The 24,483-nt window shown below is 44.8% G+C and overlaps 1 protein-coding gene across 1 annotated transcript; it reads left to right on the top strand.

The window, feature by feature from the left end:
- Window positions 1-5,180: 5,180 nt before the first annotated feature.
- On the top strand, window positions 5,181-24,064 carry arid3a (AT-rich interactive domain 3A; the record flags this gene model as incomplete). Its single annotated transcript, XM_084443810.1, has 8 exons — window positions 5,181-5,530; window positions 7,060-7,342; window positions 16,992-17,064; window positions 19,096-19,279; window positions 19,915-20,162; window positions 21,349-21,642; window positions 23,544-23,633; window positions 23,919-24,064. 8 exons carry the CDS (start codon window positions 5,181-5,183, stop codon window positions 24,062-24,064), a joined length of 1,668 nt encoding a protein of 555 aa, XP_084299936.1.
- Window positions 24,065-24,483: the final 419 nt, after the last annotated feature.

Genomic DNA, 24,483 nt, shown 5'->3' on the forward strand with positions numbered 1-24,483 from the left:
GTTTTCAGTTGTTCCTTTGCCAAAACCCACATTTCACAGTCGTTCTGGCAGGTGGACCATTTCTGTGTTCCTCCTGCCAAAAGACAAGGAAAATCACTTCACTGTTTGGGTTTGAGCCACAGGGAATCCCATCCTGTTGGTAGTGATGTAGGTAGGTCCAACAGAGCTTGGCTAAGGATCTCACTGTGGGAAATTCCTCTGTATTCATACCCCTAATGGCCTGTACAATTTTGGTGGACAACTGTGATGTGGACTTGCAGCGGCCAGCATGGATCAGCCAGGGTTATCCTTGTATGTGTCTGCCTAGATACCAGTGCACACTTGCCACACGCGCACGTGTCCATCAAGCAGGTTTATTTGCGTTTGATATTTACAGCTCTTGGCTTCAGGGTGTGCCTGGTGAGGAACCTGGCAACTTGCTCCGTGAATAAAAGGTGTAATAAAATCAGAAGCGCTGGATAGCTCTATTTTCCGGACTAAACCCCTGAATGAGTTGCATATCTTGAATGAATGTCATCTACGTGGATGTACAGTGCATAACACCCATTTTGTTTGTCAAACAAGCACATGCATGTATAGTACATTATGTACATGTTTTGAATACAAATAGATAACATGTATGCACATGCACATTAGTGATCCTCCTGGTTGGCGTCAACTGGCTGTCTCAGATAAGAGTGGATTGTGAGAAATGATAATACAATAAACATGATATCCCCCCCACCCCTACCTCCCAGACCAGTTAATCCAGTTTAGTGCATCTGTGTATTGTATAGATGTACCTGAAGGCAATATAGTCCTTCCGCTCAACAGTAACTATGTGTCACTAGAGAAGGACAGTGGTAGTCTCAATGCCAATGAAAACCCATTCAAACTTTATCTGAAATCTCACAGAAGATTTGAAGAGTCAAAAGGAACTGTTCCATTGTCTGGCGTGATTAACATTAAATTGTGCAAAATGGGACACAACGATCGCAGATGATTTTAACAGTAAAAAGGCCAATATCCGCAAGCAAGCAAGGAAGCTGAAATTAAGCCAGTAAACACAAGACAGGCTGAATTTAATTTGTGGTCATATAACATGTTTGTAGCCTCCCCTTTAGTCAGAGGAACAGCTGTGCTATGGAGCCGTTTGTTATGATCACAGCAGGAACAGTCCCACACTGGTTCAGCCAGCATTTTGAAAACAATGCTCCATGAATCCTTGTTACAGAGAACCTGTTGATTTGTGGTGGAAATGAGAAAGAGTTTGTTTTTTTACCTCTGAACTAAGCGGCTTGATGTGCACCTTTAAGCCCTCTTAAGCTATTTAATTAGCATTACATGGCTTACTCCTCAACATGTCAAGTCTGAAGATGGATCTGCACAGAAACTCAGACTGCACCGTAGTAACATCTTCCTTCCATGTTCAAGTCACTACCCTGCCCTATAGGGTGAATGCAATACTTCTGTTGACAGCAGGGTCAGGGTTTTCACAAGCATTTTCACAAGCATTTTCACGTTTCCATATCCTTCCTTTATCCAGCCTGTATTCCCTCCACCAATTAGCTTAGCTGCTATTGCTATGAAAAAGAGATCATCGACAACACTAGACATGGTATGTTTTCACAAACCGATGCATAACAGATTTAATTTGAGGGCTTGATTAAAACCTAAGAATTCCACAAAACTTATGATAAGGAGATTGTTTATGAATACCGTTATTATTTCAAATTTGGCTGCCAACATAAATAGTGTCAAGCTTGCCTAATCAGATTTAGGCCCCCTCGTTCTGCTGGACTGTGGAGGATGTTGGTGGCGTTACTGGGCCTCAATGAAGCCACTGTTTTCCTGCCTTGGTAATACTAGAGGAATGTGAGGAGTGCCACATATTCCAACACTGACTGACTTTTTGTTTTAAGTGTATGTAGAGAGATCAGGCAAGAGTGCTGTGACAACCTGTGGTAAATTCACTTCAGTATATTCTGTGGTACTGGTTATAGACATGCAAGAGGAATCTGCAAATGAGTAACACTTCAGATTGCCCAACCCACCCCCTATGCCTGTGAAGAAAAACTCAAGTCAACGTTTATAATTCTGTAGCCTAGGAGCTCTGTAAGTGCTTAGAAATGAAGTTTCACATTTCACATTTTGTTATATAATCTGTTTCTGCATGGTGCAGATGCAAAGCGATTTTTGAAATAGTACCATATTGATGTCCATTACACTATAATATGAGCTGCTGCCAAGAATTGTGGCAAGGCTTGGCCAAGGGTCACATGTCACTGTTGTGCGTAATGTTGTAGAGACTACCCTTTCCCTCTGTGGAATTTAATAATGGTCATTTGACCAGATAAACATCTTGAATCCAGTTCAGTTGTTCAATTGATCTGGCCTCAAGAGCTTAATAGGTTTCCTTCATCAGGGTCTGTCTGCCTCGTCCTTCACCCAACAGGCACTCTGAATCTTGTCAATACATTTCAGTGCATTGTGGGAGATATACTGGTACTATACGCTGTAGCTGCTATTGGAGCTCTGCAGACCCTGAATGTGAGGCGATGTGTTTCTTTATCTCTTTGGAATTAGACCCTTAGCGCTTATCTCCCCGTCCTGTTTACTCAGACCTCGCAATCTCCCACCCCCACCCCTCTCTCCTCCCTCTCTGTGCCAGTAGCCGGGAGACGATTAAACTATTACCTTTCACCCCCCATCTTTCATCCATCCACCCAGTCCATCCTGTTGACTGCTTGACTGGTTCTCTATCAGTCTGCGGAAGCTCAGAGAGAGGACAGGGTTTTATGGAAAAGGGCTGCTTTGGTGGAAGCTGTGTTCTGATTATTTTTTGTGTGCACAGTTTTTCCTGCATAGAGGCACCCCCCAAAGAGATTTTAGTTAGAGCCAAAGGAAAATCACCAGTGCCAAAATGCGAAAATTGAGAATAAAAATAGTAATTCAGATCCTCTCCAAATGTCCAGATGCCCAGCTTGTTTCAAGTGCAGCATCTCCCTCTTCCATGTATGGTCCATGGTTTGGACCACTAGTAATCAAGATCATTAATAGACAGGTTCAGTATCTTAAACATTTTGTCTTCATATCCATTTTGTGTCATGTCGGGAGATTTCCCGCGATTGTGAAAAGTGAGCTCAGTCCGAACGACAGCAAAGAATATAGGCCTATATATGCTGGTAGGCTACTCGGCATAAAACTGCGGTTTCCCCCCCCAAATTGTGTGCGCATCACCCCCCAAAGACCCATTCTGAGCCAGGAAAAACCCTGGTGTGTTGCATCTACAGTCCCCAAGTGATGTACAACAGCCAGGCTCCACCCAAGCGCTCCCATAAAGCAATAAGGTTAAGAAACAGGCTCCATTTAAGGCCACATAAGGCTCTGAAAGATTACATTTGACGCAATAACGGATAGGCTATCTTTGATATTGCATGCCTTACGTGTGCCATAAATGTTTTTTCAAGTATAAGCTATAGATAGGCCCTATGTTGGCTTGTCAAAAGTTGTCCAACAAGTGCACAACTCTGTGATTTGGCCAGCCTGGTCATTCTTGGGCGTGACCATTTCAGTATGCATCACCATCACATCACCCTCTGGTCAAACTAAATCATATTTTGATTAAATCATTTGCTCATGAGGCAATGTTATGAGACATTCAACAGTGCATTTCAGAAGTTCTGGTTAAAGTCATTCAGAAGTCATCCATGTACTCCATTAGATCACAACTATTTCAATGCATTTATTTAAAGAAAGCAGACAGCTGTAAAGTCACAGTGCAATAAAATAATAATAATAATAATAATGGTTGTAACTCAAGATATATTGCAGCTATTTTGGACCCAACAACTGCAGAGGCACAGTTGTTACTAGTGCTTTAAAATAATGCAGTAATGAATATTGAATGTCTCTCACTTCTCTTAATACAGCTGTTCAGTTAGTTGTCTCTTGCACATTCTATATACAGTAGACACACAAATGTATCAAAAGTGACTAAAATTGGCCGGTGTCATTCTTAATCACCGCATAAGAATGAGTTGAAAGTCCGGTCCAAATTAATATTATCAGAACTGGAGTCTGGGGCACCTGCTTCGATAATTCATTTCAGTTTCTCTGCAGCACTGTTGATTCTAGAACATCCTGGTCCAGATTTGGCCCAGGCCTTGTTGATCCAGATTTGGCCCAGGCCTTGTTGATCCAGATTTGGCCCAGGCCTTGTTGGGTTCAAAGGAAGAGCTTTCCACCCACACCTCTATACACACACAGTCATATGGTGTGTGGCTCACATTTGTATGCCACACCAGCTGATATCCATTTGACATACAGTAAAAGCAACCAGCTGGACCAGGCATGTCTCTCTCCCTCTGATTAATTCCCTGTAAGAGCCATGTTCAGATTTGTACATGGATATTACTCAGTTTGTTCTCACACAGTAATGTTTCTATAGGGGCATATTTTACAAGCGGCATTGAACCCCAGGGTCGTTCATTCATGCCTGTCATGGAATTCTCCCTTTAAAATTAGCATTTGTTTCTCAAATCATTAGTCATAATTTCCTTCCTCTTGCTCTTGCCTAGATCGAGTTTAGATTTCCGCCCTTTCCATCACACTCAGTTGAGTGTCTTCTTCTTCTTCGAAAGCATGACATCAAGCTAACCATAAGGAACACAACCTGTATTGTCAGTTTCCTCTTTGAACACTTTTTGTTTCCACTAGCATGTTAATGGTAACCACAAGAGCCAACACGTCTGTCAACACGTCCTATTGTCTCCCTCTCAATCTTTCTTTTTTCTTCTCTCTCTCTCTCTCTCTCTCTCTCTCTCTCTCTCTCTCTCTCTCCTGCAGGTCTCAGCAGAGCTGTCTTCAAAGAGAACCCTTCTCAATCTGTTCAGCTTGTTATTGTTGAGGCCCAGCGCTCCGTGCCAGTGCTGGCATAGGGCGCTACGAGAGAGACCGAGGGAGAGAGAGGGAGCATCTAAGCGCATGTCTCACCGCCCGAGTCCTCCTCCGCCTGCCTCACAAGGACCCCCGCTTCTGCCCCCAACCCTCCCGCAGCTGAGCTCCTGCCCGCTCTCCCTCCACGTCAGGCCAGAGGGAGCGACCTCCGGCTGACCCCTGACCGGTGCTGCTTCAGGGGCGGGGCAGGGTGGGGGGGGGAAGAAGGGGGGTGGCCTGCTGGCGCACCGCTTTCCCTGGAGATGAAGCTCCAAGCCGTGATGGAGAACCTGCACAGGCAGCAGAGGGCCCGGCTGCTGATGGAGCTGGAACAGCAGCAGGCAGGTGGACCGACACCGGGACGCATCGCCGCCGGCGGAGGGGAGGAGCTGATGGGAAGCCCCGCCCCTGAGACGGAGCACGCCCAGATGGCGGCGCTGGCGGCCATGAGGGCGGTGGCGGCCGGACTGCAGAGGGCATCGGACGGCCGCATGTCAGAGCACAGCAGCGGCGAGCAGGACGAGGATGAGGAGGACGAGGATGATGATGATGAAGAGGAGGAAGGGGAGGAGCGGTACAAGGACATGATGGGGTCCGAGGAGGAGGAGCAGATGTGAGTAGAGCCAAGGAGAATCAGTTTGTTTGAATTAACACATAGGAGGAAGTGTAATGCTACGCTAAGCCCTCAGGGCAGGTCCAGATGGGGTACTGGTACTGGTATGGTATCAAATCAAATGAAGTCAAACTTTATTTATATAGCACATTTCATACACAGAGGCAACACAATGCGCTTTACGGAGAGCAATGGGAGGATGGACATAGGTCCCACCCCTACATATTCCAGAGGGAAGGAAAAAAACAGTTACGCCAAGGGCCGAAAAAGTGAGCTGTCAAAATTCTTTCCTGACCTCTTTCAATGAGACGATCGAGCAAGCTCCTGGAAAATGTTTGTCTGTTGGCTAAGAACATTATGGTATAGTGTGATTAGCTTATCGTGGGAGTATCTTTAGTTATCAAAACGGTCGATTTGAGACCAGACCAGTTAAGAACTCACTTTACAATTATATCTACATTATGCTATGTTCAGACTGGATGCGAGAGCACCGCCAAGCGTCAGTAGCCTATTCACACGAGGAGTCACGTTGGTTAACATGAGCGCTGAAAGGAAACGGGCTGCGCTTTGCTGCGCTTTCGTGTCCAGTCTGAACGCGCCGTGAGAGTGTTCCCAGGGGGGGAAACATAATCCTATAGAGAAATAAAACACACATTACACACGAGAGCTTGGGATCCCACCAAAAACAGTACAAGAGGCTGAGGTTTGTGTGAGCTTTCATGATGCTCTGTATTATGTTGCATTACGTTGCATTACATGAGAATGCCCAAAACTACTCGAATCAAGGTAAAATTAGCTTTTGTTTCATCACTAATTTAACTTAATGATTGCTCACATCAATGCCGTGATAAAATACTGTTCCAGTATAGGCATGGCCCGAGTCAGCTCTATTGTGTAAGGGACTCTGAAGGCCCAGCACACAATAGGAACAGACAAGGTCCACGATTGGTTGCCATCTCTTTGGTCTGCGGTGCGCAGCCAATCGAAAAGCAGCTTCTTTATGTACATTACAGTCATTTAGCAGACACTTTTATCCAAAGCGACGTGCAGTAAGTGCATTTAACGTAGGAAGTCAGTGTACTACTATCGTCAGAACTCACAAGTGCATCTCCTTTCTAAACAAGCGACTAAGAGCATAATCTAGTGCTAAAGCCAAAGTGCTAGAGTAGCAAAATATAAATACAATAGGTGCTTAAGAGGGAGGATTCTGCTAGTACTTCTTGAAGAGGTGTGTTTTGAGTCTGCGGCAAAAGATGGTCAGCGACTCTTCTGTCCTGACGTCAGTGGGCAGTTAATTCCACCACTGCGGGGCCAGGACAGAGAAGAGCCGTGACCGTGTCGATCGACCGCAGGGGCCTCGGATTGACGGGGCCACCAGCCGCCCCGAGGTATTCCCAAAATTGTACCATCCGTCTTTGAGAGACGATGTTTGACAGAAGATTAGTGCGGCCCTCGTTAGGGTTGGTGTACTCTTGCCAGTGTGGCCCAGTCTTTATGCCCCCCCCCTCCTCCTCTCGACCCTTCAACAGCAAGCAGAAGTGGGATGAGGAGGACTTTGAGGGCGAGATGGAAGAGGATTACGACGACGACTTGGCTGAGGAGAGCCTGCCCACAGGCCGCGACGCCGTGGCGCCTGGGAAAGGCATCCTGCTGCTGCCCCACCGCCAGCTGCACCCCCACTCCCAGGTGCAGAGGCCCCGGCCGAGCGCAGACCAGGGGCCCCGCCTGGCCCTCCCCCCTCCCCAGCCCCTTCCCAGCCTGCCGGGGGGGCAAGACCACGGAGACTGGACCTACGAGGAGCAGTTCAGACAGGTAGGACGGACTCATGTTATCAGAGCTGTGTTTCCTGTAAACACACTTTGGGTTTGGATATTATTGGGAGACCCTGTAGGAATGGGTCATGGGAAATGTTCCATGTGGATTTTAGTGTTGGACTGCTGGGTTGTTGTGTGTTCATATGAGTGAAAAAACGTTTAGTTATACACTTTTATTTATAAATGCCATTATTAATAATAATGAATAACCACTTAGTTTGCTTTTGTGTTTTTTGTCACTATTTAAACCAGCATTCCTGCTGTTGCACTTTATATGCAATGGGGATTTGTTGATCTGAGGTGTTCCTTAGTAGTTACTAAAGCTAGATGCTAAGGCTAGTTTTTTGTTGTTGATATTGCATACGAATGTAAATTGCATTATGAGTTGTGAACCTATTAAGTTGTGTACAGGAACCAAGTTGACATTTATCAGGTGAACATTGGTACATGAACATGCTACTGTAAGTGGTAAACATTAGCACAAGATTATGTTTGCAGATACCTTGCATTTATTAGTTATCTGGTAGATTTGGACTACTACTGTAGAAGGGTATTATGTATGATCAGTGTCAATATTTGATACTGACATAAGATAAATAGATAGATTAGACAAATTCATACAGTGGTATGAAACAGTTAACCTAATGTGTTTCATGTTTGCACATGTTTGGTGATGGTGAACAGTGAACCATATACTGTACATGGCTAATAAACAGATCTTGATTCTGAATTTTGAATCTTGTATAGCAGCAGAATCAGTCATAATGTGCAATTTCATCCCAGGGATCAACAAAGTACTACTACTACTACTACATACAGTCCCTACTTATCTGTACACATACTGTATCTGCAGGGCTGCAGTAAGTGCCTCAGCTTTCTTTGAATGACATAATGCACATTATTGTTACTTTAAACCGAGGATTTATAACACGTCTCCATCAAGTCATTGTTGCCAGAATGATCCTTATCACGCTTTCCTTCTCAGCTCACACTGATGTCTTAATGCATAATTTACATAGACTCTTAACTCCAGAAAAGAAAGTAGATGAAGTAGAATAATCTTTTTGTGATTCCAATGTACTTAAACGATATATATTTTTTGCAATATACAGATTGTATGTCATCAGAAGAACAGGGTTCTGTTGGCAGAAGGAGTTTCCTGGAGAGGAAGGGGTTACAGGCGGTGGGGTTTATTTTGGGCAGGTGGGCGGGGGCGGGTGGAATGTGCCTGAGGGGGAGTGATAATCTGACCACTCTGGTCCCAGACCTTCTCAGAGAAGGTGCGTGTCTCTATCAGTCTGCGTCGGTTACAGCTCTTCCAAACTGAATGCTGGCCTTTGTATCTCCAGCTAGAAATTCAGACGAGCTTCAGTTAAAAACAAACAGATACGTGCCTCTGACTAGCCTGGGGCTAACGTTAGTCCCCCATAAAGGGTCTAGCTCCTCAGCTGTCAACAGGTCAGTCTAAATTGAGCCTCTGCATGGTGTATTCGGATGACTGATTACAATGTGGCTATTAATTATTCAAACTTTCGAGGAAGGCTGCCAGTAGCGTCTGATATATCATATCTGGCCAATCAAATTTATTTTGGCAGATATCAAATTATACTAGCGCTGGATTATTTTGCAATGGAAGCTGATTTGCTGCTGGTCAGCTGCCATTTGAACTGTGTTATTTTAGTGATAGCAACCCCACCCCCAGTTTCCATGTCCACACCTGTCCCCTGATCACTTGATACAGCAGAAGACCTTTCATTGCTACCTCCTTCCCCAGAATTGTTGACTCCCTAAATCACATGGAGAATCTTTCTGTCCCACAACCGGTAGGCCTGCATAGTGTATATGTCTTTTACCGTAAGACACTTTATCTGATGATCTAGATAGCCTTGCCAGGTTCTTCCCTGAGAAACAGTAAAAATCAATGTGTACAATATTACTGATTTGGCAGCTGAGAACTCATGTTAATACAGTCTGGTAGTGTTTCATACAGGCTTATTCATTCTCTGAATTGGCTTGGCTGAAGTTGTGGATTTAGTAGTGGCTGTTCTTACTTATGGTAAAAAGGTGCATTTTTGGTGGATGCACCTGCTTCACAAGATATGTATCTAAAATACATGTTATGCTGTATTATACTATAGGTTATAGATGACCCTTGGTTTGTCAAACAAAGATGTCATGACAAACTGCATTTGACCTAATTCTGCTTATGAATGGTTTATCAGTCAGCCATGTAGGGATTGTTGTTATAACTGTATATTTTAATTTGCTTAATTTTAGCTGTTACTTGTTCCTCAATTTGGCTTACCACAATAGTCACTTTGTTGATGTAAAATTGGAATGACAGCAATTGATATGCAATGCATTAAAATGCATCATACCTATTGACTCTGGGTGTAAGTAAGGTAAAGGGAATCTTTACTACTAGTGAATCTTTACTTAACTATTGAATTGTATTGTTGCTTGATGTGGAGTCCCTTTATTTAAATAGTGTATCCCATGACACCCCCCTGTCCACCCCCCATCGCAATACAGTACCACCCTCAGGACAACATCCCACTGTCCATCCCCCATCACAACATCCCACTGTCCATCCCCCATGACCACCACGCTCAGGCCAAACACTTCAGAAGTCTCCCCTGGAGTCTCTGGTTGTGTTTAAAGCAAGCAGTAGGGCAGATGGGGCAGATGGACAGTAAAGAAGAGAGAGAGTCTCTTTAAAAATTAATCGCCCTTCACTATTATCAGGCTGAACAGGAAGTGGGTGGTGAATGGGAGCCAATAGAGAGCGACACTTATTGGGATTGCTCCTCAGGCTGATTCTGCTGATGCAACTGTCCCATGAGCGCAATGCTCCTATGGGTTTGGCCACGGCTGTTCTCTGAGCTGCATTTGGCTGATCTAGCCGCGTATATGATCAGCTATCATGCCAGTCACTGTTGTTTTGATCGAAATTATTCTGAAATGATCGAACTGGAATCCAATTGACCCCAACCCTGATCTACAAAACTTAATGGAAGCTTGTGCCAAAAACACCATGCATTGACCTTTTGTACATACATGTATGACAACAAATAAAGATTGTGGACCTTGACTATCTCTCGACTGCTCCAGGACTTCCCAGTGTGTGCGATGAGCTCTGTTTAACAGAAAGAGAAGGCGTAATGGAACTTGGAATTTTAGGAAAACGATAGGTTGATGACGAAAGGATGGAAGGGTAGAAGACCTATTCAGCTCTTCCTGCTGAGTCAGTAGACAGAGGGAGGCACAGGGAGAGAGATGGGGGGGGGGGGTGGAGGACACAGGGAAAGAGCCAAGGAGATTATCATAGCAGGGAAGAGCAAGGAGCAGTTCCAATCTGAACGGCAGCCAAGCAGAACATATAGTGAATGCCGGCTTTCGGCTGCAAAGCTCTAGCGCAACGTTTTGGAAAAGGTCCAGCTGCGTGTCTGCAGTGGGGAGCTGATGTCAGAACTGTACAGCCAAGGGGATTCTGGGAATTGGCAGGCTCTCAATGTGGCCTAGAAGAGGGGGTGTGGGTGGGGGGGGGGGGGGGTAGTAGCAGGAATGTAAACAAAGATTGCGTAAAGGCTGAGGCTAGCACTTTTCCCCTCTGTTCCCTTTTTGGTGGCTTCAGCCTTTTGGTGTGCATTTGGTGTTGGTGTAGTGTCTATGTAGGCTCTGTGTAGTGTCTATGTAGGCTGTGTAGTGTCTATGTAGGCTGTGCAGTGTCTATGTAGGCTGTGTAGTGTCTATGTAGGCTGTGAAGTGTCTGTGTTGGCCCTGGTAGTATGTAGGCTCTGTGTAGTGTCTATGTAGGCTCTGTGTAGTGTCTATGTAGGCCCAGTGTAGTGACTATTTAGGTTCTGTGTAGTGTCTGTGTAGGCCCTGGTAGTATGTAGGCTCTGTATAGTGGCTAGGTAGGCTCTGTGTAGCCTCATCTGTTCTCTGCACGATGTGACCCTCTGCTTCTTTGCAATGTAACAGTGAATGCTTGTCAGGAGATAGATAATGGAGGCCTTTTCTGTTATGGCTGGAAGGTCGGCGCTGTGGCTGAAAACATGTTTATTGTTTTCCTTTCATTCGCATTTGCGGATAAGTGTGAATCGAGTCTTCATTGTTGCCCCACCCCCCTCCGTCAACGAAGGCGTGGAGCGTGACCTTGCGCTGCAATAAAGGGACAGAAAGGCGATTACTGTGAATGACCCGAGGTGTCAACGAGACAAAGCCAAGTGACTTTGTAAGGGGCCATCGTTAGCATGCCCTGTCTTACAAAGAGCCTTCTTGTGTGCCTCCAACCATTTCTCAACAGGCAGCAGTGAGTGTCTAGAAGAGTAGCATTCTTCTTTTAGGAAATTGATGGAATGGAAGGTCAAACACAGATAATGCTAATCCATCTCACTCATATTCATCATGTCAACAGCTCCTCATCACCCCGGTTTAAAATATACACACACACACACACTGGTTGAATGGAGTGATGTGGCCCCTAGTTGACGACATGAATATAACAGGCCTGACTCTGTTGATTTTCTTGTTCTTTAAGATGAGAGACTCCAGTCAGACACCATGTTGATCCCATACCTATAAGATATTCAGGGTTAGGGCTGGCTCAGATATATGTTTTCTCCAGCAGGGAGGGGGTATGGCAGGGGGTTGGCAGGCTGAGTATGGCCCCCTAGATAGTACCATCATTACGGTTCACGTCTTTGTCCCCCAAACACACAGGGATGACTAGGGAGGACGGCTGACGAGGAGTGGACAAATAAGGGGTCAGTAGAGGTTAAACTCTTGTCCGTCTACCTATTGATGTGGGTGGGCCGTCCACACGACCAAGACATCGCAATCTCTAAAGAGCTGCATTGCGATGGGGGTGGAGCTTAGAGGCTGGTTGGTTGTAAGCCATTAGACAATCATTTTGATTGACACTTTGAGCGGCCTATCGTGGGCCTTGGCCACAGACACTGGCAAAGCAGGCCTTGTCGCTTTTCTCTTGATTGTGTGTTGTTCAGGTATTATGAAGCACACCGTTCAGTGCTGGTGTCTCTGTCTGCAGGTCACTGATGTCAGAGACAACATTATCATGTCATCTATGATGCTGAATGAATGCTTCCAGCCCTTGTACAGTAATTACAGTGTTCATGACTGTGTGTGTTTATGTAGGGTTAGGGTTAGCTTTAGGCCTGCCTATGTCTGTCATGTGTCGCATGTGTGATGTGCTGACTGCACTACAAATTAAATGCAAATGTAAAATGAAGTAATTTGATTGATTAGACGGATTAGTTGGATGGCAATGTTTATCCTGTATGGTAACAACTGACTCAGTTGATAGTTTGTTCAGTCATCGCTGTATTTTTAAAATGTCTGTAAACCCAGTCTCATGTATGTGAAACAGGATAGCAGTTCACAGTTTTCCCTGACCCTTTTAGGCATTTCTAAACGTGTTAGCACTCATTAACAGTGTGGTCACTAGGATAGGGCCTGGTAGTCGCACACTCCACATGCTTCAAAGCCTGTTGGGCCAGATTTAACAGCTGGTGCCAGAAGAAATGGGATACATGTTACGCCAAATAGTGTTGATACTATTTTCATGTCACGAACATCGTCATCTGGTTTTCACTCTGGCTTTTCATGTCAACAGTAGATGTTGTTGAACAGGAGAATGCCAGTAAATCATTTGATAGAAGGGGGGAGGAGAGAGGCTACAACATTCTGCTTCTCCTAAGGAAGATATCAAGTTAATGACACAAAATTAAAAATAAAGCACATTTAATTTTTATACCCACTTAATTATGTTTTTTTTTTTTTTTACAATCTCCTGATCAATGTTCCAGAATTGCTACTTCTCATTTGTCAGAAATTGCAGTCACTTTCTGTTTTTTCCCCTTGGAAGTATTTGGCCTTCTCCTAATCCTCGCCTAGCGCCCCAACCCCCTGTCCATTAGGGTGCATCTCTTAACGTTAGGAATTCAGTCAGGATTAAGATGTGTTTGAGCATGTTTGTTCTGTCGAGCTCATAAAACCAGTTTTGTTCACCGACGGATATCATTTTGCTATACATTATCATTCACCGTTCAGACCAGAACACACCTAAGAGGAGAGAGAGAAAGAGAGAGAGAGAGAGAGAGACAGACAGACAGACAGACAGACAGACAGACAGACAGACAGACAGACAGACAGACAGAGAGACACGTATTCATATCTCAGTGGTGATAGACAGGCAGGCGGGGTGCTTAATAACTAACTCACATGGTTATGGCGTTAACTCTATGTTAGAATGTGATGTACAAGGAGAGAGAGTATATCAGTTTCAGATCTCTCTCTCTCTCTCTCACTCTGAATGTTGACGAACTACAGGTGTGAACGTCTGTCTGCCTCGCTGGGCTAAATTTGTCCTTTCAGTACCAGAAAGGAAACACACATTTATGCGAGGGGTTTGCTATTGGGAGAAGGTGATACACAAGGCCTAACTAATCAACTAATGGCCTTACAACTTTACTATGATAATTAGTTTGATCACGAAGTAGGTCTAGTGCACAGCATTAGCAGGTTAGATTTCTCCTCCGAACTACTGTGGTTCGCCTATCCTATTTATTTGACAGGATAATCAAAGTATGATTGTAAGAATGAATAGCTGTTGGTTACGTTGCTGGTTAATCCTTGTTTACTTGAATGGTGTAACAATCCAGCAGACTCATATGGGTGTCACCCTGGAACAATTCATCCACTATTTGAATGAATATGATCATGTGCTCACGTGCACTAACATATCTAGAACCCTCCTCACACAGTGTGACTGCATGTGCTCCAACTCCACTCCCCCTTCCACCATACCCTCCCATCCCCCACTGCCCTCATATTGCTGCGTGTGTGTCTTGTGTATGTGTGTGTGTGTGTGTGTGTGTGTAGTATTTACTTTTATGCATGTGCGAGTGGGTGTTGTGCATGCGTGTGTGTACTTACTCTGATCTTGAGTGTGTGTGTGTGTGTGTGTGTGTGTGCTAGCTTGCCTGGAGGTGACTGGCAGATGTGGAAGGATGTCTCAGTGTTTCAGAGCTAATGTCTCATGTGACACAGTAACTCCATGGAGTCCTTCTCTCCATGTCCATGCTGGGATAGGGTTCAATAACAAGGCCCAATTATGTGCTACATGACACTAGTTGCAAGGTGCTACCATGATTTGCATGGGGCTGTGAGTGGTGTCATTTTCCCCTCCAATGTCTCTGTAGCCCAGCCTTCCTGCAGTAATTCAGCAAACATTTGAGTCAACAAACATTGTGAGTCAACAAACATTTGAGTAATGTCGGTTACTCATTACCTCATGTGGAAAGCCGTTCTTTTTATTCATGGTAATGTTTGTAGTTCATGGACAGAGAAGCTGAGCTTGGTAGGAGAAAGACAGTGTAGAAGAGAGCGCTAGCTAGCCTCCATGCTACGTCGCTGTGCCATGTTTCCACTGCAGTGGTCTGAACAGCACTCAACAGACATGGGTCTGGCTCAAGTATTTCATGAAAGCTAGGTTAGCTGAGAAAATAACGTCTAATGGTCTTTTTACCGGTGTCTGTTATCTGCATTGGAACATTCTGGGAGGATCAGAGAAAAGGTCGACAGGAAGTGTTGCATGCTGACACTGAAACTCGCTGGTAGCCTACCAAAGAACAAATAGGTGGTACTTCACTCACAAAGATAAAAGTCTGCCTGCCTGTAGAAGACGTTGAGCCTCCTGCAGTATCAGCTAACCTTAGCGTACGTAAAACCAACTTCCCCCACCAACGGTTCCACTTCAGTGACCCAAAAATTGTCATTCTGATTGTGAAAAACATTCATTTAAGGACTTGCCCTTATGACAGAGCATGCGCTGGATTTGACTTGATGTGAAAAATCTATAGACCTCTCACAACCACACCCAACCCAACCCAGATAAACAGATGTGTTCTGGTGTTATGTCGTGCAGAAAGGGGGGTAGAAGGGTGGGTGTGTGTGCGCGCGTGTGTGTGTGTGTGTGTGTGTGTGCGTGTGTGCGTGTGTGCATGTGTGTGTGTGTGTGGAGGGAGGGTGTGGATAGAGAGGTTCCTGGGAAAAGGATGCAGCTGTATCCAGTAATACGAGAGTGCAGGGGGGGGCATGGACTGGGGGAAGGGAACCTGATCTGTCAGTTCCTTTTATATAATATACTTTGTGTCAGGAACGTCAACTATATGGAAATACCATGAGTATAAACGACCATGAGCTCCCTAGCTTTGCATAAGTGCTGTACATGAAAGCAGCCCTCAGCTCAGGGGCGGGGGGTTGTTGATTGTTGCGTGCCAAGTGGTTGCTGGTGACTTCTCCTCTAACAGCGTGTCAACTGTCCTCAACCGCCTTACTCATTCTACTGGTAACCCAAACTCTCTCCAGGCTGTTCTCCACCTGAACAGGCACGAGGCACTTCATGTCCATCCACGGTCTACGCTAGGAAACGTGACAAGCAGATGACGCATAGAGGCACTGCCGGGTCCTCGTGTTTATAGCGGTGGGATCTTGTCATGATCTCAGTTCATCCAGACAGTAATCCTGTAGTGGAGAGTGATTACCTGTCCGGAGGGTCAGGGCCTGTATCTCAGTGGGTGACGGGAAGAATGTGGAGCAGACAATCATTTTGATTGGCTGTGAGGAAAAGGAAATCCCTGTTGGCCGTGGTATGGAGGAGGGCAGAGAAAGGGGGGAGATCCTTTAGAAACTTTGTGTGTGTGTGTGTGTGTGTGTGTGTGTGTGTGTGTGTGTGTGTGTGTGTGTGTGTGTGTGTGTGTGTGTGTGTGTGTTTGAGAAAGAGAGCTAGTAGAGAGAGAGACTGAGAGGAGCCATTTTTACGATTTATGGCACAACACTCCTGGAAATGCATGCATCCTGTAATTAAGACTGGCCTTGCCTCCAGCCCCTGTATGAGCCCCCCTCCCCCTCCCCCATCACTCTGATAATAAGATCTCACAGCAGCCTGGCGTCACTAACGAGCGCTAAATGCCACAAAGAGAACGGCCTGTTTGTGGTTACAGCAGGAGCCTGGAGAACATGCGTTGATGGGAATGGAGTGGGGTTTAGCCGTGTGTCTGTGTGGTTCTGAATGGAGTGGGCTGTTGTGATGATGAATCTCGTATGAGTCTAAGAGACTGTAAGGTGTGTTTGGGTGCGTGCAAGTTAGCAATAGAAATGAACTGAAAATTATATTATCTTGCCTCAGTTAGGCTTATGGTTGTGGATTTTATGCATAGTTCATTGACAGACTGACCAACCCAAATATACTGTATTCCACTACTAAGGACAAATCATGTTGTAATGGAAAGTGTTCACAGGGCAACAGAAGAAGACTTCTCTCACTTTCTCTCACTTTTTTTCCCTGACAATGCATGCTCTACTTTACTGTTAACTTTCACTGAACTTTCCTGAGCCCTCACCCCCAATAGCAACTGGGACACATCAGGTTTCCATCAGCTGGCCTCCTGCTCTGCTCTGTTTGATGGCATTCTAGAAAGCTGAGGCACTCTCTGTCTCTGGTCCACATTCTGGGGGCAATAATGGCTCAAGCAACCTACCATGGTAATCTGCTTCCAGCTGTAACTGATTTCCTTTCATCTCTCTCTCTCTCTCTCTCTCTCTCTCTCGTTTTCTCACAGCTTTATGAGCTGGATGGAGACCCAAAGAGAAAAGAGTTTCTGGATGACCTGTTCAGCTTCATGCAGAAGAGAGGTAAGTGTGTGTGAGTCCATGGCCCCATGTCTCAGAGCCGGAGTCAGAGATGACGCAGCTGGAAGTAACAATTTGCCCGTCTGCCTGTCTTTCTCCCTCTCCCTCTCTCTGTCTCTGTGTCTCTCTCTCTCTCTCTCTTTCTGTAACTCGGCCACCTGCCCCTTCCCCCCTTATTCTGACATATAAACACCAGTCTCAGCTTCACCTAGATGGGTGGATCTTTATTCATTTGCTTTATGATTTATGGTGCTTTATGGAGGCTGCAGTCCACACTGTTTCCTGTGGCTAAAACACGAGAGGCTGAGTATCGCCCCAAGAATGGATTTGTTTACATGTGTTTACATTGACACTGCTTGTTGGGGTGTCTGTGCCGTTAAATGTCTGGTTTGGTCAAGTTTCAGTGTGTGGCCATACCAAAACATAAGCTGAACTACATGGCTTGGTTATTCCACTCAAAGTGCTTTTTATTCCTCAGTAGTGATCATATCATGTTGCACCATTGACCTGGTGCAGAGTAAAACGATATGCCATCATATTTAGGAAGAATGGTATTTTATTTATCTTTTTAAAAATCATATTTTTCATACCAACAGACGAGTGTCCTTCACTAAAAAGTGGAACTATATATGACTGGGGTTACACAGTTACAACATATTGGCAAGATATAATATGTGGAAAATCCAGGATTGGGTGTTTACAGTATGTTAATCATCCAACCGATGTTTGGGTGGGTCTCACCACCATCCTGGAAGGAGCTGAGAGTGCCCTCTGGAGGCAAGATAGGGAACTATTTCAAATATTTCCTGTTCTCTTTTCAGAAGTAAACTATAATAATCCATTGTTTATGAATAGAGCATTTACTTAACCTGACCTAGTGAGATGTATTGTACAGATACACGTATAAAAGTAATGAGTAGAACTCCTTCCATAGGAAAACCATATCTTGAAGTTTCAGTTATCAAACACGCATCAAGTAACAAAGATCTGCTCTCACTTGCAACCTACTGTATAAACATCAACATGGGGAATTCCATTAATACATGAAAATGAAATTAATATTGAAAATTAATTTCATTTTATGTTTTATTGTACTCTATATGATGACCTGAGGGTCACCTTATTTGAGGTTATGCAAAAACAAAAACCTGAGCTATTCTGGGTAGATGATGGCCAGAAGTTAGAATGGCTATTTAGAGTCGAAGTATTTAAGACAGCTAAGTTCATCTCTAAGGCATGGAATAGGAGGCTATCCATTCTTTTTAATTAAGACCTGACAGCCTTTAATTACCGAATTGAGTGCATGGGGGCATGTATATGTTTGGATGTATGTATGGTAGTTCTATGTACTGTATCTGTATTGTATGTATACTGTATGTCCTTGTCTGTGTGTATATGTGTATCCACATATGTATAGTAGGCATATGTATATTTGTACTTGTACTATATGTATATGTGCCTGTTTGTGTAAGTATGTACTTGTACTGTATGTATATATGTCGGTTTGTGTGTGTATCCACATGTGTATACAGTAGTAGGCCTATGTATATTGGTATTTGTACTGTATATATATGTGCTTGTTTGTGTAAGTGTGTATTTGTACTGTATTTGTACTGTATGTATATGTCCCTGTTTGTGTGTGTATGTGTGTGTGCACATATGTTATTCACGTTGTCTTTGGAGGAACGTAGAGCTGTACCTGTTTTTGTTTGTCTTTCTCTTGCTTCTGTTCTCTTCTGTTGCTTACTTTGGTTGTTATATGTCTTTTGAATAGTGTCTTGTAAGCCCATATGGGCTGGGCTTTTTGAAGCATGACACTCTAATAAAATATATCAATCAATCAAAAAATCAATTAATACATGTCCACACATCATGGTTTTCACCAAGATTATTTCATCAATTCCACACACTACCAATGCATGATAGAAAAACAGCTTAGAATTAACAATAGCCACTGAGTTAGCGTTGTTTGATAGAAAAAGCCCATAGTGTTAGTGAGTTTTTTGTGTGTGTTTTTCTGCCCTCTCTCTGTAGGAACCCCTGTGAACAGGATCCCCATCATGGCCAAGCAGGTGCTGGACCTGTACATGCTCTACCAGCTGGTGACAGAGAAGGGCGGCCTGGTGGAGGTCATCAACAAGAAGCTGTGGAGAGAGATCACCAAGGGTCTCAACCTGCCCACCTCCATCACCAGTGCTGCCTTCACCCTCAGGACACAGTGAGTAGCCTACTCTACACACCACCCAGCCCCAAACACACATCCGTTACTCTCAGGACACAGTGAGTAGGCTACTCTACACACCACCCAGCCCCAAACACACATCCGTTACTCTCAGGACACAGTGAGTAGGCTACTCTACACACCACCCAGCCCCAAACACACATCCGTTACTCTCAGGACACAGTGAGTAGGCTACTCTACACACCACCCGGCCCTGTCACTCTCAGCTTCAAAATCACATTCAGATTTTTATTTAGCCAAGTAGGCTTGCACCTACGGCCAATTTTCCTTGGTCCGTTGGTGCATGACAATAAATGATAATAATAAACATTGTGCAAGAACGAGATATGACAGTGCAAAATATAAGAACAATATATAATACAACAAAATAAAATCTACAAAAATGTACAAACTAGTCAGTGTCAGTGGGGGTCTTGTGCCTTGTTGATGAGGCCAGGCATACACCTCTACACAACACCTGGACCCAAACACACATCCTACACATCAACAGTGAAAAGCCAGGTATTATATAAACAGAGATTGTATTCCTCCACATGTACTAGGTGTTATACAATATTAATGTTAGATATGATAAAATCTTTACTCCACTGACTGAAGCGTTGCCCTGGCAGATACATGAAGTACCTGTATCCATACGAATGTGACAAGAGGAGACTGAGCAACCCCAACGAGCTCCAGGCTGCCATCGACAGCAACCGGCGGGAGGGGCGGAGACAGAGCTTTGGCAGCTCCCTGTTCACCTACTCCCCCAACGGGACGCCCACCATGCTGTCCTCCCCCAAGCTCACCATGCAGAACATGAGCATGGTGGCGGCCACCAACGGAGGTGCGCTCACCCCCAGCCACAGCATCAAGAAAGGTGAGGACTGGTTAAAGGTGGGTTGAGGTCAGTTTTGTTTGGAGGTTGTTATGAATCACTAGACTATGGGGATTGTTTTGACAGACAGTATGGTAGAGAGCCCATGAACATCCGCATCAACAGCCAAGGTACCTGGGTGCCCAGAGCACATAGGATCTCTCAAATACATGTACACAGGAGACTGGGTTAGGAATGCCAGGTCGATAGGAAACCGAGTTAGGAATGTCAGGTCTATAGGAGATTGGGCTAGGAATGCCAGGTCGATAGGAAACCGGGTTAGGAATGCCAGGTCTATAGGAGATTGGGTTAGGAATGCCAGGTCTATAGAAGATTGGGCTAGGAATGCCAGGTCTGTAGGGGACCGGGTTAGGAATGTCAGGTCCAGGTGATTCCTGTGCTACTTCTCTTCTTGTCTCTGAGCCTCTTTGATGTCAGTCTGTATATAAATGGTACACAGAGAGTACGGTAGGGAGTATTATAGAAGAGTATGGTAGAGAACATGGTAGAGAGAATGGTAGAGAGTATGATCGAGTGTGTGGTAGAGAGAATGGTTGAGAGTATGTAAGAGTATTACAGAAGAGTATGGTAGAGAATATTACAGAGATTATTACAGAGTATGGTAGAGAATATTACAGAGAGTATAATAGAGCATGGTAGAGAGTATCACAGGGAGTATGGTAGACCATGGTAGAGAGTATTACAGGGAGTATGGTAGACCATGGTAGAGAGTATTACAGGGAGTATGTTAGAGCATGGTAGAGAGTATTACAGAGAGTATAGTAGAGCATGGTAGAGAGTATTACAGAGAGTATGGTAGAGAGTATTACAGAGAGTATGGTAGAGCATGGTAAAGAGTATGGTAGAGAGTATTACAGAAAGTATGGTAGAGTATAGTAGAGAGTATTACAGATAGTATGGTAGAGAGTATTACAGAGAGTATGGCAGAGACGAATGACAACAGTGCAGGGGTTAGGACTAGCAAAGTTCCATTGTTTTTCAACTGTATCATATTGAATAATCCAACAGCAACGGAAAATGTGCATTTATGTCCAGAATTAGTTTTGGTTTCGGTCCATACAGTACAATGTGTAAACATCACACCTGTAAAACCAAAAGCACACAGAGAACAATCAGACATAAAGCGTTCACCCAGCCAGACTCTACACCCTCCTCTCTCTCTGCCCAGAAGAGGAGTGCCGACCGGTCCCGCCTGGGGGGGTGGGGCGCCTGGCTAGCCGGGGCTTGGCGGGTCACCCCGCGGTAGCAGCGGTCCAGGCAGCGGCGGCGGCACAGGTGGCCATGGCGGCCCAGGTGGCGGCACTGGAGCAGCTAAGGGACAAGCTGGAGGCAGGCGAGCCCCCGGAGAAGAAGATGGCGCTGGGGGCGGAGGAGCACCAGAGGCTCCTGCAGAGGGCGCTGCAGCACAACCTACTGGCCATGACCACCCAGATGCCCATGAACATCCGCATCAACAGCCAAGGTACCTGGGCGCTCAGAGCACATAGGATCTCTCAAATACATGTACGTAGAAGACTGGGTTAGGAAGGCCAGGTCTATAGGAGACTGAGTTAGGAATGCCAGGTCTATAGGAGACTGGGTTAGGAAGGCCAGGTCTATAGGAGACCGGGTTAGGAATGCCAGGTCTGTAGGAGACCGAGTTAGGAATGCCAGGTCTATAGGAGACCGAGCCAGGAATGCCAGGTCTGTAGGAGACCGAGTTAGGAATGCCAGGTCTATAGGAGACCGAGCCAGGATTGCCAGGTCTATAGGAGACCGAGCCAGGATTGCCAGGTCTATAGGAGACCGAGCCAGGAATGCCAGGTCTGTAGGAGACCGAGCCAGGAATGCCAGGTCTATAGGAGACCGAGTTAGGAATGCCAGGTCTATAGGAGACCGAGCCAGGAATGCCAGGTCTATAGGAGACCGAGCCAGGAATGCCAGGTCTATACGAGACCGAGCCAGGAATGCCAGGTCTATACGAGACCGAGTTAGGAATGCCAGGTCCAGGTGATTCCTGTGCTACTTCCCATCTTGTCTCTGAGCCTCTTTGCTGTCGGTCTGTATATAAATGGTACAAACGGATCGCCGTGCTACGGTAGGAGGGCTGGGAGGATAAAACCTTCCTCTGTTGTTAGCTTTACCCCCTAATCTATCTCCCGTCTCTTTTATCTTCATGAAGACAAAATTGACAAAGTTTCATCTAGAGTTTCAGCTAGACATGGTTTCAGCTAGAGTGGAAAATCGTCTGCTGTTTTTCTTTCTGTTCTTGTGCTAGCTACAGTATAACATTTAAGATGGTGGTTTCGGTCAGACAAATTCCTAGCTTCCAAGCCTACATAACCCACACACATAACTTAACATAACAACGATTCTATTAGTCACGTTTGAAAGAGATTTGGTGAGGGAACTTTTTGAGGTAGGTTTAGAGTAAAATTACCAAATACCATTTCCTTTGACCCATTTTGCATAGACAGTGTGCTGATGCAGGTGTGCTCTGTCTCTAGTGAGGGAAAACCACAGTGTACAGAATCACTTTCAACCCATCATCAGTATAGAATTGGGGGAAGTTTTCATTGCATTGTTATAATAATGTGTGCAATTTAAAGGAAATCTACATTTTGTTTGCATATGGAGTATGTTGTTTGTATCTATAGACCCTCCATGTCCATGAGTAACAAATTACACTGCATGATGAGGCTAGTTTATAAAGAATGTTACCTGCCTGACGGCTTTGTGCCAACTGTAAAGTTTGGTGGAGGAAGGATAATGGTCTGGGGTTGTTTTTCTGGGGGTGGCCTAGGCCCCTTAGCTCCAGTGAAGGGAAATGTTAATGCTTCAGCTTACTAAGACATTTTGGACAATTCTATGCTTCCAACTTTGTGGGAACAGGTTGGGGAAGGTCCTTTTCTGTTCCAGCATGACTGTGCCCCAGTGCCCAAAGCAAGGTCCATTAAGGCATGGTTGGGTGAGGTTGGTGTGGAAGAACTTGACTGGCCCGCAAAGAGCCCTGACCTCAACCCCATCTAACACATTTGGGATTAACTAGAACGGAGATTGTGAGCTAGGCCCTCTAGTCCAACATCAGTGTCTGACCTCACAAATGCTCTTCTGAATGAATGGGCAAATATTCCCACAGACACACTCCAAAATCTTGTGTAACAGCTTCCACCCAGAATAGCTGCAAAGGGAAGACCAACTCCATATTAATGCCTATGAATTTAGAATGGGATGTCATAAAAGCTCCTGTAGGTGTAATGTATAGGTGTCCCAATACTTTTGTCCATATAGTGTATATATAGGCTATTGCTATGTTATGTTGTGGTCAGAATTCCATCAGAATTTGAGTGTTTTTTATTTAATATGTCGTGTGGTTCTTTACAGATGCCAGACAGGACTCAGCTCTCAATCTCACCACTAATGGCATGAGCAGCATCAGCATGTCAGTGGAGCTGAATGGAGTGGTTTACACCGGTGAGTCCTCTGTCACATGACACGAGTCAGGGAGTAGAGTGGATTAGCTTCACTGTCCTTTGTAACTTCAAGTATCATTCATAAAAACATCAACAGACTAAAATAAGTCTATCTCCTGGTATTGAGCTTTATTTTATACATTTTATTTGGGAGTTACAGTACTAGTACAATACAAACTGAAACAAAACAAAACAAAACATAGACTTATTTTCCTGAAGTGTGACAATGTAGGTTGACACATAAATGTCAGTTCTTCACACTACTCTTTCTGTTTATCTGTGGCAGGTGTTCTTTTTGCGCAGGCAGCAGGGGCAGCCTCATCAGGCCCCTCTGGATCATCCAGTAACAGCAAAGCCCCGAGCGGGCGCAGTGGGTCTCACCCGGTCCCCCACACACCTACCTCATCCGCCTCAAACGACCCAACGTCTTAACAACCCTGGACCTTTCTCTTTTTGATGCTAACTAAAGCCAAAAACCAACCTCATTTTCTACAGAGCCTATGCCAAAAACAGAAAACATGCAAAACACACTCAGAAGTGAAACTCAAACCACTTGAAGTAGACTATCTCAGGTTCTTTCTTCTAACCTCCCTTCTTTTGTTCTTTTTAGCCAAAATGAGTTTTAAAACCCAAGAAACAGTCCGTATATGATGAAGATATATGCACAGCCTGTGAATAATTTATTTCTACATTAATGTACAGATTATCGGAGAACAAAAGAGAAATAATTAATTGGAAGGGTAATACACTGTTTACACATAAACACAGCTACTGACTGACAATGAAACTTCTTATCAAGAGGGAAATGTTTTTTACAGTAACATTATTGTTTTTCTCCTCATTGTCATTAT

The sequence above is a fragment of the Borostomias antarcticus genome, assembly GCF_949987555.1.
Source record: "Borostomias antarcticus genome assembly, chromosome: 10".
Lineage (NCBI taxonomy): Eukaryota > Metazoa > Chordata > Actinopteri > Stomiiformes > Stomiidae > Borostomias > Borostomias antarcticus.